This window comes from Bos mutus, chromosome 6 (assembly GCF_027580195.1).
Source record: "Bos mutus isolate GX-2022 chromosome 6, NWIPB_WYAK_1.1, whole genome shotgun sequence".
Taxonomy (NCBI): domain Eukaryota; kingdom Metazoa; phylum Chordata; class Mammalia; order Artiodactyla; family Bovidae; genus Bos; species Bos mutus.
Window position 1 is genome coordinate 92,994,185 of NC_091622.1, and position 17,240 is coordinate 93,011,424.

Genomic DNA, 17,240 nt, shown 5'->3' on the forward strand with positions numbered 1-17,240 from the left:
GCCACTTGCTGTTCTGACCCAGGGGCTACACATTAAAGAGTGTCCATGACCCTGTTCAGTAATTCTCTAGAACACCTCACACAATTCACTGAAAGTGTATTTCGGACTGCAGTTTTCTGTAAGACCTACACATAGAGCAAAGTCTGGGAGGGGCCTGGATTCACAGCTTCCTCACCTCTCCCCATGGAGTCTGGGTGCCTCATCTTCCCTGCACATCTGGGGGTTCTCCAGCCGGGAAGCACCTCTGAGCCCTGACATCCAGAGCTTTCACTGGAGTTTCATTGCATAGCCAGGATTGATTAAATCAGTGGCCACAACTGAACTTGGTCTCCAGTCCCCTTCCCCTCCCAAAGTGGCAGCCTTCTAATCACATGACCAGGCTGATGTTTCAGTATCTTGGGGCCTGCCTTGAGTCACCTCAGTAGCACAACAAAGTCACTCCCGTCACTCAGGAAATCCCAATGGATTTTTAATTATTTATTAATTTATTTATTTTTTGGCTGTGCTGGGCCTTCGTTGCTGCAGGCGCCTTTCTCTAGTTGTGGCAAGCATGGGCTACTCTGTGTTGCGGTGCACTGCAGGCTTCTCACTGGTGGCTTCTCTTGTTGCAGAGCACAGGCCCTAGGGCACACAGGTTTCCATAGTTGTAGCACAGGAGTTTGGTTGCCCCTCAGCATGTGGAATCTTCCTGGACCTGGAATCAAACCCAGGTTCCCTGCACTGGCAGGGCAGATTCCCAACCTGGACTACCAGAGAAGTCCCTCAATGGTTTTTGAAGCTCTGTGGCTGGAATTCAGGACAAACATCAGTTATATCTTTACCAAACCATATATATATATACACATCAAGGATGAGTAAAGTGTCTAAAACATCATATTCCTGTAAACATATTCCTGCCATTTTTATGGAAATGGCACTGGTTATCTTAAGCTGATCAGAAGCTCTGATTGGAAGTCCTATCTTTAATCACAGATAAGACTGGAGGAAGTGAGTTAATGTTTTATAATAGCCCCAGATTGGCAGGCAGAGTCACTCAAAACATGGCGTCCATGGAGAAGAAATTCAAAAAAGGATGCTTGATGGTGGAAAGGTTGGGGAAGGTTTATCTAAAGTGCAAACTTGCTGGTAGGAAAAGCTAACCCATCCAGTGTCCCTAGTGAGTGAGAGAGCACAGCTTCCCTTCCCACCCCACCCTTCCTGTCTTTCCTGGGAACAAGATTGTTGCAGTTTGACACAGGAAGATAACAATGTTCCCGGTGTGTAACTCAGTTCAGTTCAGTTCAGTCCTGTCTGACTCTTTGAGACCCCATGAATCGCGGCAGGCCAGGCCTCCCTGTCCATCACCAAGTCCCGGAGTTCACTCAAACTCACGTCCATCGAGTCGGTGATGCCATACAGCCATCTCATCCTCTGTCGTCCCCTTCTCCTCCTGCCCCCAATCCCTCCCAGCATCAGGGTCTTTTCCAATGAGTCAACTCTTCGCATCAGGTGGCAAAAGTATTGGAGTTTCAGCTTCAGCATCAGTCCTTCCAGTGGACACCCAAGACTGATCTCCTTTAGGATGGACTGGTTGGATCTCCTTGCAGTCCAAGGGACTCTCAAGAGTCTTCTCCAACACCACAGTTCAAAAGCATCAATTCTTTGGCGCTCAGCTTTCTTCACAGTCTAACTCTCACATCCATACATGACCAACTCTCACATCCATACATGACCACTGGAAAAACCATAGCCTTGACTATTAGGAAGGACAGTAATGGTAGAGCTCCCAGGAAAGGTACAGTGTGCTAGTGTGGAGGGAATTTGGGGAAGGCAGTGCTTTAAATTCCACCCCATGGATAACATTAGCCCTGGGCATTTGGACATTTTTGGTCCTGGGTGCAAAGGATTTGTGGGCTTCCCCAGTGGCTCCATGGTAAAGAATCTGCCTGCCATGCAGAGGACACAGGAGACATGAGTTCGATCCCTGGGTCAGGAAGATCCCCTGGAGGAGGAAATGGCAATCCACTCCTGTATTCTTGCCAGGAAAATCCTATGGACAGAGGAGCCTGGCAGGCTATAGTCTGTGTGGTCCCAAAGAGTCAGACATGACTGAGCACACATCACACACAAAGGATTCATAAAAGCCCCATCCACTTTCATATTTCTTGCTTTCGTGGGGACTTCCCACTAGACCTTTCTTGCCTGTGTGTTTGCTCTTCCTGACCGTGCAAACTGAAACCTGGTGCAAGGATCACCTGTGCTACATACACGCGTATGTGCTGAATTTCTTCTCTGGTGTCCCTATTGTTTACTTCATCTCAGGGCTGGATGATCTAGCTTGCTAACTGTTTTTATGGAAACGGGCTTTTCGCATCTCAGGCAGTACAGCCATCCTGCCTGACTAGGTACTTTCAACATGACTGGGACTTTCTGTCTGGTGTATGTATCAAACCATGTTTCCCGAAACTTCTTTAGGTAAATATTGACACTCAGACAAGTTACGCAGATGGTCTTCTGCAGGTAGTTAATGAAAAACAGGTTAGACATGGATTTCAAATCACAACATTTAGAGCTTTGTTTTAGGACAAAGCCTGCAAAGAAATACTGTATTATCTGAGTGAGGAGGGAGAGGCTTCTTGGGAATGAATGGAATGAACATTAAAGGGCTATTCTTTGCCACTCCCTGACCCAAGCTCAACCACCAAGGAGGGAGGGTGCCTCTTTTATATTTTATCATAGTAAAAAGTGTAATTTGCCAGTCTAACGTGTAGCCATTGAAGAAGCCTTTAAATCAGAAGTGAAGAGGCAATGAGCAGGTTTTATATTGAGAGCAAGGAACATGAAGGGGAAAAGGGGAGATGTGATTCTCTTGCATGTCTTTCTTGGCAGATACAAAGCAGTTAGAAAGCATAAGTATTAAGTGATATGATTAATAACAGACATCTCACATGAATGAAGAAAATAAGTCAAAAGGGCAGAAAATTCTCACGTCTACCCCTTCCTCCATTCTCAGATCTTTGCTCCCATCATTTTCAACTATTTGTGTTTGATTAAATGCCTCACCTAGATCCTGGAGTCATGTTTAAATAAGAGTAGTGACAGCCCCATGTGAACAGGATTTACAAAAGGTGAAGAGTGCATTTGTCAGATTTTTGAGATATGGCATAGAGCTCTGAAAACTCTGGTAGAAAGCATTTTGTACTGAAAGGGCATGACAACGCACTCCAGTATTCTTGCCTGGAGAATTCCCTGGACAGAAGAGCCTGGTGGGCTACAAGTCCGTGGGATCGCAAAGAGTGTGACACTACTGAGCGACTAACACTTTCACTTTCATTTATTCATGCCACAGATACTTACTAAGCATCTACTATGTGCCAGATACTCTTTTAACCTCTGCAGATCCAGCAGGGAAAGAGAAATAAAAAAGCCATGGAGCTTACATGCCTTTAACTTTCTTTTAAATGATTTTTTGTTTTATTAACCAGCAAACACTTTTAAGCCTTTTATGTCCCCTGTGTCTTATTTATTTATTTATTTTTGGCTGGGCTGGATCTTCATTGCTAAGCACGGGCTTTCTCTAGTTGTGGCGAGTCGGGGCTACTCTCTGGTTGCACTGCATGGGCTTCTCATTGTGGAGGCTTCTCCTGTGGTGAAGCACGGACTGTAGGGGGCCTGGGCTCAGCAGTTGTGGCACACAGGCTTAGTTGCTCCGTGGCATGTGGGATCTTCCCAGACCAAGGATCAAACTTGTGTCTCTTGCATTAGCAGATGAATTCTTTACCACTGGACCATAAGAGAAGTCTGCCTCTGATTTTATCAGGGAAGACAGCTAGTAAATAAAAAATCAATTCAGTTCAGTTCAGTCGCTCAGTCGTGTCCGACTCTTTTCGACCCCATGAATCGCAGCACGCCAGGCCTCCCTGTCCTTCACCAGCTCCCGGAGTTCACTCAGACTCATGTCCATCGAGTCAGTGATGCCATCCAGCCATCTCATCCTCTGTCGTCCCCTTCTCCTCCTGCCCCCAATCCCTCCCAGCATCAGAGTCTTTTCCAATGAGTCAACTCTTTGCATGAGGTGGCCAAAGTATTGGAGTTTCAGCCTTAGCATCATTCCTTCCAAAGAAATCCCAGGGCTAATCTCCTTCAGAATGGACTGGTTGGATCTCCTTGCAGTCCAAGTGACTCTCAAGAGTCTTCTCCAACACCACAGTTCAAAAGCATCAATTCTTCGGTGCTCAGCTTTTTTATAAATGTGTAGTATATAAAGTCAGTTTTAACTACTCTGGAGAAGAGCTGAGGTAGAGCATGAGAGTGATGGGGTACATTATTTTCTGCTCAGTTATGTGAGCAGAAGTCAACATGGAGCCAGAGAGTGAACTGGGAGGATATCTGGGGGAAGAGCATCCAGGCAGAGGGAATAGCAGATGTAAAATTCTGAGGTGGAAGAGCAATAAGAAAACTCCCATGAAGTGACAAGATTTGGGGGAGCATAGAAGTTCTCTTTTTTGTTAATTCAGGGGCCCTCATGGGCCACGAAGACTCCCAGTAGTCCCCACAGGAACTGTTGGCGTTGCCGTTGCCTATGTTTGCATTTTCCCCAGTGGCTCCATGGTGAAGAATTTGCCTGCAATGCAGTAGAAGCAGCAGGGGATGAAAGTTTGGTCCCTTGGGTCAGGAAGATGCTCTGGAGAAGGAAATGGCAACCCACTCCAGTATTGCTTGGAAAATCCCAATCCATGGGGTTGCAAATTGGACACAACTGGGCAACTAAACAACAACAAAGATTTGCTTTGCATTAGGAAACTAAAAAATCTGTTGCAACTTGTTGTTGCCAATGTCACTTTCCAAACATACGTGTACAAAACTCATAAAATAATGCATTTTAACATCATATCATGTGGATATTAATGACCTTGGCCATCAGTGTAAGAAATCTTCTTCCCAAAATGTTATGAGCTGTAAATGTCTCTGATCTTAGTCCCATGGATTCCCATTGCCATAGAAGTGGAGTGGGAGGTGAGTGGGTGTCACCACTGTCCTCCTCCAATTCTGCCAAGGCAGTCACCATTCTGCAGCCAAGGACTTACTTAAAAGATGTAGATGATGCCAGATTTCTCACTGCAGTGAGTCAAGTTCCCTATATCTTTCACAGTTACAGTGACAGTCCCTTAGGTGGAGGCATCTCCCCCGAAAGATGGTTGGATATGCACAGAGCTGAGGGTTTGACCAGAAGAGTCTTCAACTCTTTGTGGTCCTTGACCAAGAAGAGAATTTGATTGTGACGTCTTAGCTAAGTTAATCTCCTGATTTTGATTGTGGTCTAAAACGTTAATCCTCAGACACTGGGGATAGAAGACTCAAAAGAAGATGATTACAACTTATGTATAAGCTGTCACAAACAAGTAATGAAAGTGATGCTGAGAAAGAAGTTTGTGTTGATGCAGTCTTTTCAGGGCTGCAATGGTTCAAGCTCAATCCAGACAGCTGGGTCTGCTGCCTTTGACAGAGAAATGCTGAGTGCATGGAGAGACAGGAAGGAAGATACAGTAGAATCACTGGAAACATCCCAGGTGCACCAGGCATGAAAGACCTGGTGCCTAAAGAGGTCACTTACATAGTCCTGACATCTTCCAAATCTCCCAGGATATGATGATCACTTTGATTTCTGGGGTATCGATATTTGAAGGAAGCAACTTTATCAGGCAGCCAATTTTCTAGGGTAGACCTCGGAGAAAGTCTACCCCTTGGGATGTCACTGTTTTGCTTCTGTCTACTAACAGATAGATGGGGAAACCATGGAAACAGTGACAGACTTTATTTTGTGGGGCTCCAAAATCACTGCAGATGGTGAATGCAGCCACGAAATTAAAAGACGCTTGCTCCTTGGAAGAAACACTATGACAAACCTAGACAGCATATTAAAAAGCAGAGATGTTACTTTGCCAACGAAGGTCCATATAGTCAAAACTATAGTTTTTCTAGTAGTCATGTATGGATGTGAGAGTTGGACCATACAGAAGGCTGAACTCCAAAGAATTGATGCTTTTGAACTGTGGTGTTGGAGAAGACTCCTGAGAGTCCCTTGGACTGCAGAGAGATCAAGCAAGTCAATCCTAAAGGAAATCAATCCTGAATATTCATTAGAAGGACTGATGCTGAAGCTGAAGCTCCAATACTTTGGCCACCAGATTCAAAGAGCCGACTCGTTAGAAAGCCCCGACTCGTTAGAAAGCCCCTGATGCTGGGAAAGATTGAAGACAGAAGGGGGCGACAGAGGATGAGATGGTTAAATAGCATCACTGACTCAATGGACTTGGGTTTGAACAAGGTCCAGGAGATGATGGAGGACGGGAGCCTGGCATGCTGCAATCCACGGGGTCACGAAGATTCAGACACGACTGAGCAACTAACACAAATCACTTGTTTGTCCCCATCTTCCCAAATTTCTGAATCACATTCATCTTTCTTGTCCAGTTCAACACCTTCCTTTGTTATCACATTCCAGTGCTCTGTCTCTGGGACTCCCCTGATGAAATCAGAACAAGAAAAGCTGGCATGTATGGGTATTTTCTCATTTGAGTGATCACAGGAAGGAATGCAAACTCATCCCTTGAACATCTTGGATGTACTGCAGACAAAGCCGTAACGGAAGCCTTGGGACTTCCCTGGTGGTCCAGTGGCTGGGACTCCATGCTCCCAACGCAGGGGGCCCTGGTTCTATCCCTGGTCGAGGATCTAGATCCCTCATGTCTCAACTAAGAGTCTGCAGGCCTCCAAAACATGCCACGTGCCGCAGTGAAGATTGAATATCTCACGTGCCACAACTAACAGCCAGCTCAGCCAAATAAACAAATGTTGTTGTTCAGTCACTAACTCATGTCCAACTCTGTGACCCCCATAGACTGCAGCATGCCAGGTTTCCCTGTCCTTCACCGTCTCCCGGAGCTTGCTCAAACTCATGTCCATTGAGTCAGTGATGCCATCCAACCATCTCATCCTCTGTCACCCTCCTCTCCTCACACCCTCATTTTTTCCCAGCATCAGGGTCTTTTCCAATGAGTCGGCTCTTCACATCAGGTGGCCAGAGTATTGGAGCTTCAGCTTCAGCATCAGTCCTTCCAGTGAATATTCAGCACTGATATCCTTTAGGATTGACTGGTTTGATCTCCTTGCAGTCCAAGGGACTCTCAAGTCTTCTCCAGCACCACAATTCAAAAGCATCAATATTTTGGCACTCAAATACGGATCCGACAACTTTTCTCCAGTAGCATCGAGCGGGGGCTGCTCTCCAGTGCAGGGTGCGGGCTTCTCATTGCGGTGCTTTCTCTTGTGGAGCATTGGCTCTAGGGCAAGCGGGCTTCCATAGTTTCAACTCCCGGGCTCCAGAGCACAGGCTTAATAGTTGTGGCGCACAGGCTTAGTTGCTCCAAGGTATGTGGGATCTTCCCGGACCGGGGATCAAACCCATGTCTCCTGCATTGGCATGTGGATTCTTTACCACTGGACTACCAGGGTATTTACCACTGGACCAGCAGTCACAAGTCCACTCCAGGGCCTTTAACTGTTAAGTTTCTTTGTTTTGGAAAACCACTTTTCCCTGGAAAATAGAATGAGAGGTTTTATATTTTAAAAGTTTTTATTGCTTTTATTTATTTTTTAGTCTACTTCATTGTAGTTTTTATTCTAAACCCTCATGACCCAGCAGACTCTTTCAACATTGGGCAGAGAATGACCATTTCTCCCTGGCTCTTTGAGAGTTCCCAAGTCCTAGAGGCTTATAAGAGGCTTTGATTTGAAAGCTTAACTCTGGGACATGGCCTTTCCAGGGCTTTATGAAGTGATGGGTGCTCTGGCTTTGCCTCACTTTCAAAATGTACCTGCAGCAGCTGTTATTCTTGCTCTGGAGCATTTGGCTTTAAATATGTTCCCTGTCAAGAGGATTGGCACCCTGTGATTTTCTCTTTCACCCATTCTTCTGAGTATAAAAGTTTGACTTCTTGCAAACACAGTGCCTTTTCATGAAGAAATAGATACGTTGACTTTTCTGAGTTAAGGACAGTCTGGCGTCTCTCAAGCGTAGTAGCAGACAGCTCCCCAGGACTGGCTTGGCCATGCCAGTGGCTTCAAGATGTCACGTGCTACAACCGACATGTGAAGGAGAGTTTTAGAGCATCATGGAAAATTAAGTAGGCATGAAGTAGATGCATCTAGCATTAGGAGCAAAGACTGACCACTTGCCAGTTTTGTGAACTTGGGCAACAGCTTCATCTTCATCTACAGATGGGATTTACTGATACTCTATCTGCCTTATCAGTTTACTGTGAGGCCTGAATGAGCTAATGCAGAAAACGTGCTTAGTAAATCGTGAGTAGCAGCAATTGTTATTAATGTTAAGAGCTGTTATTTCCTCCCTTTATTTAGACATTCCTTGCTGTAAATTTATTTTCCAACTGGTTTCAGGATCACGTTCCCTTTGGGGGCATCTGACGGTCAAGTTGGAGGGGGGAAAAAATGCTTTAAAGGGATGTGGATGAAAATCTGATCAATCTTGATTAAAAATAAAAAGACTTTGCCGTGCATTCATGTGATGTCCTGCACTAGCACTGACACTTTGTTAGGGTAGTAGCGTTCATGGAAATAAGCTAAGTATTGATTAATAATTTAAATGTCAAAGAATTAAGCCTGCCGTGGAGCAGGCAATGCAAGCAGTTTTGTTTGGTTGTAAAAATGCCAACATTCCTGAAACAGTGAGCTCATCATCAAATTCTTCTTCCACGCCTGTAAAAGAATCTATGAATTGTTTGCTCAATTTTGTTTTGGTTTTCTGGGCAACTAAGAACGAAATAGGGCAGTGATTCTCAAACAAGTTAGAGCATTAAATCCTCTAGAGGGCTTGTGAAAACATGGACCCTGAATCTTCACACCAGAGTTGTTGATTCAGTAAGACGGGGGTGGGGCCTGAGAATTTGCATTTCTACCAAGTTCCCAGGCAAGGCTGATGCTGCTGATCCAGGAACTGCACTTTGAGAACCATTAATATGGAGTGTCCTGAGGCCTTACAACGTGGTGGAGACCTCAGGGCGATTTAGTCACCAGGAAGTGGGTTCCAATTCCGGGTCTGTCCTTAGTAGCAGAGAGCAGAGTTATGTCAAGCAAATAATCTCTCTGAGATCCAGTTTCTTCTTCTGTTTTTAAATGGAAATGATACAGCCTTCCCCCTCCCCTCATTAAGGTCATCAGAAAACTTAAAGAAGATGTCTGTGAAGCACTTTGTTCCCTGCCTGACATACATTAATTTAAGAGTCCATTAAGTTCTTTTACTGTAAGATATTTTTCCATAAGTCGTGTTTTTATTTCTGAGTGTTTGGGGCAAGAAGCTCTGTCAGGTGAATATACTGCTCATTTAAATGTCTGAAGCAGTCTGAAAGATTTCACCAAGATTCCATTTCAGAATGCCCATTTGTCATGCTGATGTGTGTGTGTGTGTGTAGTTTTTCCTTTTAATTAAATTAGCTTTTTCCCGTTAAATTCTTATAAGAGTAGCAAGTTGCATAATGGGTTGGGAATTTCATCCTTCTTAGTTTGTGCATTGGAATTTCAGCATATTTTCATGTGTTGGTAGCAGAGGGCAGTGAAAAGGTCACAGCTAGAATGAAAACCCTGAGTTTTCATAATTCATGGACAATTAGAGTCTGACTGAATTTAGTCTTTTTATTCAAAAGCAACCATGTGAGTATCTCCCTGACACAGAAACACCAGTTGCTGTTCAGTCGCTTAGTTGTATCCGACTCTTTCGGACCCTGTGAACTGAAGCACACCAGGCTTCCCTGTCCTTCACCATCTCCCGGAGTTTGCTCAAACTCATGTCCATTGAGTCAGTGATGCCATCCAACCATCTCATCCTCTGTCATCCCCTTCTCCTCCTGCCCTCAGTCTTTCCCAGCATCAGGGTCTTTTCCAATGAGTCAGTTCTTCGAATCAGGTAGCCAAAGTATTGGAGCTTCAGCTTCAGCATCAATCCCTGCAATGAATATTCAGGATTGATTTCCTTTAGAATTGACTGGTTTAATCTCCTTGTTGTCCAAGGGACTCTCAAGCTTCTAAAACATGAAGTGTCTAACACCTCATTTCTAAAGACCATTATTTCATATGTCTAGAGTAGGGCCTGGTCATACGCATTTTAATCAACGAAAAATTAATCAGTCAATCTCTGAAAGAAGTGGAAAATTTTATTCAAGCCAGATTGAGGATTATGACCTGGGAAGAGGCTCTCAGAAAGCTTCAAGGACTGTTCTGCCCACGAGAAGTCAAAGCACAGGTGTGTTAACTTTTTTGAGACAGAGAGCTAGCTGTTCCTTAAATGACGTATTATTGACCGTTCACACAGTCCACATCGGTAGGTACAGTGTTGCGTCACCATGACCTCTTCCAAGATCAAGGAGAAGAATGTTATCTCTAAGAAGCTGTCATGTTGGTATTGGGAGAATGTTGCTCTTTATGGCTGAGCAGGTATTCCTGCCGATGGGCAAGGTCTGTTCTGTGCATAATGAATTTACATGGTGCACAGTGTTGGGGAGAGAGGAGACCAAAGGGCAGAGAAATTTTTATGTGTAAATTTTACTTGTCTTGCCATAAAATGTGAATTTTATTTCACAGCAGAATCAGCCCAGGCGGTGCAGAGACTGCATTTTAAGACAGACAAGGAAAGGGCTGCAATGGTCAAGACAGATTTCAGATTCAGATTCTGTTGCTTAACCAGCTATGTGGACTTGAGCAAGTTCTCCAATCTTCTCCCCTCTCCCCCCGACAATTTGGCTGTTTCTTTTTAAATTTATTTTTAAATTAATATTTATTGGAGTATATTGCTTTACAATGTTGTGTTCCTTTCTCCTGTACAGCAAAGTGAAACAGCCATACATAAACATGAAAAGTGAAAGTGAAAGTGTTAGTTGCTCAGCCGTGTCCGACATTTTGCGACTTCACGGACTGTAGCCAGCCAGGCTTCTCTGTCCATGGAATTCTCCAGACAAGAATACTGGAGTGGGCTGGCATTCCCTTCTCCAGGGGATCTTCCCGACCTAAAGATGGAACCCATGTCTCCTGCATTGCAGGCGGACTTTCTGAGCCGCCAGGGAAGCCCCATACATATTCATATATGACCTCTTTTCTGGATTTCCTTCCCATTTATAAATAGATCACCGCAGAACACTGAGTAGAGTTCCCTGAGCTACACAGTAGGTTCTCATTATCGCCAATTTTCTTAATTCTTGGTCTCTCATATGTGACATGGGTCATTCTTATTCATTGGGACCATTATACAGGTTATATAGTTAATGGATTTTAAAAATGCCTGGCATAGTGCCGGTCACAAAGCACTCAAAAGCTCCAATATTGTGATGGTTCTTCTAAAATGCCACACAGGAAAGGTGGACAGATAAGATAAACACAAAAGTTCACAAAGGACTAGAACTGAAATGAAGTCGATTGGCTGTGTGTTAATCCGTAAAATGCTTATTAAGTCTTGAAGAAAGAGAATTCTCCAAAGATTATGTTGAAGTGACTGATTCCTTAGAGGTGGTTTAGATCGAGTACATTCATGACTAGTTTCTAACTTGGTATAATCACTTTCCAAAAATTTTTATTTATTCATTTATTTGACTGCCCTGGGTCTTCACTGCTGTGTGGGCTTTCTCTAGTTGCAGCGCTCAGGCTGCTCAGTGCAGTGGCTTCCCTTTGGAGCACAGGCCCTAGGCCCACAGGCTTCAGTAGTTCTGGCTCATAGGCTCTAGAATGCAAGATCGGAGGTTGTGGCTGGTGGGCTTAGTTGCTCCATACCACGTGGAATCTTTCCGAATCAGGATCCAATCTGTGTCCCCTGCGTTGGCTGGCAGATTCTTATCCTCTATACCACCAGGGAAATCCTGTACTTACTTTTTTAGTATCAAAACTCTATTTTGGACACCTTAAGGTAAAATGATGTTGGATTGTATTGAAACAAATTACTCAGTCAAATCTACTGAATCAGCAGATTATCATTTTTTACTGTCAGTACATCAATTTTCCATTCACTTTCACATGACAAGATAATGTCCGTTGATGAAAATACTAAACACTTCAGGAGATCCTGAATGAAACATCGTAACACAAGACAACAGAGGCAGTATTATTCAGTAATAGGATGGGAAGATCAGTTTAGAAAGAAAGCAGTATTATTATAGACAGATTTTTATTCAGAGATTTAAGAAATGCCATAGAAGTACATGTTTACTTGGATTTTTCTCAATTTCTCTTAAGCAATTTTAAGAAATTTTTTTCCTTCTATAGAATAGTCTTTCCCAGCTTACTGAAAAAAATTTAAATTATGTGCTTAAAATTAGTATTATGGCATGTTTTCATTTCCATGCTGTTCCTGAAGACCTGTGTCGGTGGAGCCTTCAGAAGATAATTTATTCGCCACAATTGTATTTCCATTAAACAAAGCTTAAGAACAGACAGTCCTAATAGGGTTTTCATTTATGGATCCTTTGGGTAGGGTTCCCCAGGGAGGATGGTCAACATTAATTAAAACGTCTTGAGGCCTGTGAGCCACAATTACTTCGTGAGATGCAGTGAAGAGCTTTGAATAATCCCATGAAAACAGAGGATGCAGGAAATTCCTGCTTTCTCATCGCTTTCATGAAGATGCAGCTTTTAAGCAAATATTCTTCAGAGTTACCACAATTGACATAATTCATTGCTCTAGGGAACAAATGTTTTATATTTTCAATTTGTGACCCAGAAAAGGAGAGGCCTTTTATATGGGGTAGTTGTCATGTTGCCTGCGTATCCAAGCCAGGAGAGTCTTGAACCACCCCTGAAGTGATAAGAAGGTGTGCAAATTATGGCTTTGTTATGAGTTTCCAGTAGGCATATGGGAATATGCATATGTACTATAAGTAAAGATGTCACTGTGAACTGGTGGGACTGTCGGTTATTTCTTTCTAGGTTGGAAAGCGAGGGACAATAAGAGATTATGCTGGCTTTAACCCATCGGTGGATGCTGAAGCGATTCGTAAGGCCATCAGAGGAATTGGTGAGTAATGCTTTACCATTTCTTTCTTACTGTTGAAGCAGATCAGGAATTTAAGCTAAAAGTGCGTGGGTTCAGGTTGCCCAAGTCGCCTTTTTTACTTAATTAGAGAAATTGTAAGGCACTTTAAAAACTTGTGAAGAGCAAAAGTATAGGGTACCCAGTCTACATATGTGTGTGTGTGTGTGTGTGTGTGTGTGTTTTCCCACGACAATCGTATGAGGTGGAGACTTTTATTTTCTTTAGTTTACAGATGGGGGAACTGCAGCTCAGAGGTATTGAGTCATTTTCCTAGGGTCATACATGAGTGGCAGAGCTGGGATTCAAACCCGTGATTGAAATACCAGGTTTCTTCCAGCGTACTGTGCTTTCACAACACCAGGAGACTGTCAGTGGGGATAGGCATGGCCTTGAAGAGGTATTTACGTTCTTATTTATTTACTTTTATCTACGGCTGTGCTGGACCTTCGCTGCCGTGCACTGGCTTTCTCTCGTGGTGGCGAGCCGGGGCCACTCTGGTTGCAGCGGGAGGGCTTCTCATTACAGTGGCTTCTCTTGTGGAGCACAGGCTGTAGGGCACACGGGCTTTAGTAGTTGTGGGGCATGTTTCCCTACGGCATGTGGGATCTTCCCAAACCAAGGATTGAACCAGTGACCTTGGCATTGCAAGGCGGATTCTTAAACCACTGGACCAGTGGGGAAGCCCAGGAACCCAGTTTTATCCAGTCTTAATATTTGCCATGTTTATTTCCTACTAAACACTACCATGGCTTCCGGGGTGGCGCTAGTGGTAAAGAACCCGCCTCCCGATGCGGGACACTGACTGAGCAACTAACACTCACTTCCAAACACCGCCATGACCATCACTGCTATCAACAGTCATCGTCATTACCACCGGAGTCATTACAGACACGGTGCCTTCTGATTCTGTCTGGATCTCATTCCCACCCCATTCTCTAGAGATAAACACCATTCTAAATCAGAAATATATTTCCATGAAACTTTTAATTCTGTACTCCGTATGTACGTACATATTGTTTTGCATGGGCTCAAACAGTATAAATTGAAATCCTACAGCAGGTATTCTTCTGCAACTTATTTTTTATCCCTTAACATTATGTTTTTGAGATTTATCCATGTTGATATGTTTAGCTCTAGTTCATTAATTTTAACTGCAGAGTAGTCTATTGAATTACTATGTCGTAAGATGGAAATAGTGATGGAACTTTTAAATTGCCTACAATTCTTTTCTATTACAGTATAAAAGTACTGCACTGAAATAGTTGTGCTTATGTCTTTTGTGAATGTTTGCTAGCATCTCTCTAGAATATAAATTTACTAGAAATTTTGCCAAACCGCTCTCTCAAATGAATTTACAAATTAGCATTCCTACCAGCAATATGGTTTCCCAGGTGGCACAACAGTAAAAAATCCGCCAGCCAATGCAAGAGACACAGGTTCCATTCCTCGGTCAGGAAGATCCCCTGCAGAAGGAAATGGCAACCCACTCCAATATTCTTGCCTGGAAAATCCCGTGGACAGAGTATCCTGGTGGGCTGCAGTCCATGGGATCACAAAGAGTCAGACACAACTGAGCGACTGAGCACACACACGGCACCAGCAATGTATAAGACTTCCTCTTGCTCAGTATTCTCGTCCATACTTGCCATGATCATCCAATAGAGTGGGTCTAAAAATGTACCGCATTCTATTTCCTTCCTCTCTCTTATCCCTCATTACTGATGCAGTTAAGCATTTTTTCTTGTTTATTGGCTTCCTTTCCCATGAATTACTCCTCCATACCTTTTATCCATTTTTCAGTTGGGTTGTGTTCTTTGGCTTGGCAAGAAAGAATTTTTTAATTTATTTTTTAAAATAAATTATGGGTATGAAACATTTTTTTAAATTACAAGCTATGAAAACATCTTTTCTCAGAATGTGATTTCCTTTTCACATTGCCTACAGTAACTTTAATTGAATAGAAGTTTTAAATTTTAGTGAAATTAACTTTACCAATATTTTTTGTAATAACTTATACTTAGGGTCTTTTCTGTGCTGAGCACATAAAGATACCCTGCTGTATTTTCTCCCCCAGATTTTACAATCTTATTTTTAACATTGAGATCTTTAATCTTCCTGGAATAAATGTTTGTGAATGGCATTTAAATCTAATTTGATTTTATGTGGCTGTGCAATTGTCCCAGTGCAACCGATTGAAGAGTTCATCCTTTCCACACAGATTTGTAATGCCACCACTGTCTCATAAACTTTGCTATTTTTCTGCTCTCTGTTATATTCCATTGGTCTATTTGCCTCTCCCCATCTTTATACAACATTGTCATAACTACTATTATTATTTTATGGTGACACTGGTGTCTAGTAAAGCAGGAGTTTTTCTTCTTGGCTCCTTGCCCTCTCCTATAAATTTTAGGGTCAGTTTGTCAAGTTTCATGAATTATACTATTAAGGTTTTATATCAGTTTAATATTATTGTATTTCTGCCTGTTTAGGGTTTTTTTTTTCTTTCTATTTTTAAATGAAAGTTATTTCTTTATCTACCTCTTAGTTTCCCTATTTCCACACAGTGTTGAATAGACTTTTCCATGAGGCTATTGTCAAACTGAATGAATTAATGGTCTTTAAATTCTCTCTGTTGTCTTTCTTCCTTTACATTATGTTTCTTCATAGGTTTGCAGACCCACTCTGAGGAGGTTTTCATTTGTAAAACGAAGTGTCGAGGTGGCATTTGCCTTAGGGACATGTGAGATCCAGCCTCTGAACCATTAGGCATCTTGGTTTAATTTCTGGTCTTGAGCATTTGCAGAAATAAGAGAGGAGAGATTGCCTGATGTACAACCTACATGTGATTGTGGGTGGTTAGTTCTCTCTGGAATTTAGGGGCATAAGGTATAGAGTTGCAGAGAAGGGGGTGGGAAATTAGACAAGAGACATGAGGCAAGAGCTGGTGGTGGTGGTTTTAGTCACTAAGTCATGTCCGACTCTTGCGACCCCATGGACAGAGGAGCCTGGCAGGCTACAGTCCATGGGATTCTCCAGCAAGAATACTCGAGTGGATTGCCATTTCCTTCTCCAGGGGATCTTCCTGACTCAGAAATCAAACCCAGGCTCCTGCGTCGTAGGCAGATTCTTTACCAACTAAGCTACAAGGGAAGCCCAAGCTAGGTCCGAATAAACTGGTACACAAGCTAAGGAGCTTAAGCTTCATCCTGAAGATTACAGAGAATCTTTAAGATTTCTATCAAGGAATTGATATGATCTGATGTGTTTTAAAAATTTAGTTAAGCAGAACTCTACAGTATGAATTATAATGGGATCAAGTTAGGAGGCTATTGAAGTTTCCAGGTAAAATATGATGAATGCACAGTAGCAGAAAAGAGGACAAATTCAAGAGATTCAGTTGATTGCTACAACATAAAGAGTAGGGAAAAGAAAGGAGTATAGGATGACTTGAGCATCTTTGCTTGGATGACTGTATCTATTCAGTTCAGTTCAGTTCAGTTCAGTTGCTCAGTCGTGTCCGACTCTTTGCAACCCCATGAATTGCAGCACACCAAGCCTCCCTGTCCATCACCAACTCCCAGAGTTCACTCAAACTCATGTCCATTGAGTCGGTGATGCCATCCAACCATCTCATCCTGTCATCCCCTTTTCCTCCTGCCCCCAATCCCTCCCAGCATCGGAGTCTTTTCCAACAAGTCAACTCTTCGCATGAGGTGGCCAAAGTATTGGAGTTTCAGCTTTAGCATCATTCCTTCCAAAGAACACCCAGGGCTGATCTCCTTCAGAATGGACTGGTTGGATCTCCTTGCAGTCCAAGGGACTCTCAAGCATCTTCTCCAACACCACAGTTCAAAAGCATCCATTCTTCAGCACTCAGCTTTCTTCACAATAGACTGTATCTGTTGTGGTATCATTGACAGGGAACATAGAATGAAAGACAAGTTAGAGAGGAAATAGAATAGAATGAATAAAATAGAATTAAATCCAGTGGAATTAATGCAAATAGAATCCAAATAGAATGAATGCACCCTGGAGCAGCTGAGTTTGAGACACTTGTAGTTAGAGGTGTTCAGTCATACACCGGTCCAGATGCCATGACAGGTCTGAGTTGATAATAAGATTCACAGAGCACAATGAGAATTTAATCTAACTTTGTTTCCTTAACTATACA

The 17,240-nt window shown here is 43.0% G+C and overlaps 1 protein-coding gene across 2 annotated transcripts in view; it reads left to right on the forward strand.

Moving 5' to 3' along the window:
- Positions 1–17,240, forward strand: part of ANXA3 (annexin A3) — a 77,554-nt gene that overhangs the window by 14,321 nt on the left and 45,993 nt on the right. For both annotated transcript variants that reach the window (XM_070372563.1, XM_005890201.2), the window contains exon 3: positions 12,964–13,051. In XM_070372563.1, the coding sequence (XP_070228664.1) occupies positions 12,964–13,051 (88 nt within the window). The remainder of the gene's footprint in view (positions 1–12,963; positions 13,052–17,240) is intronic.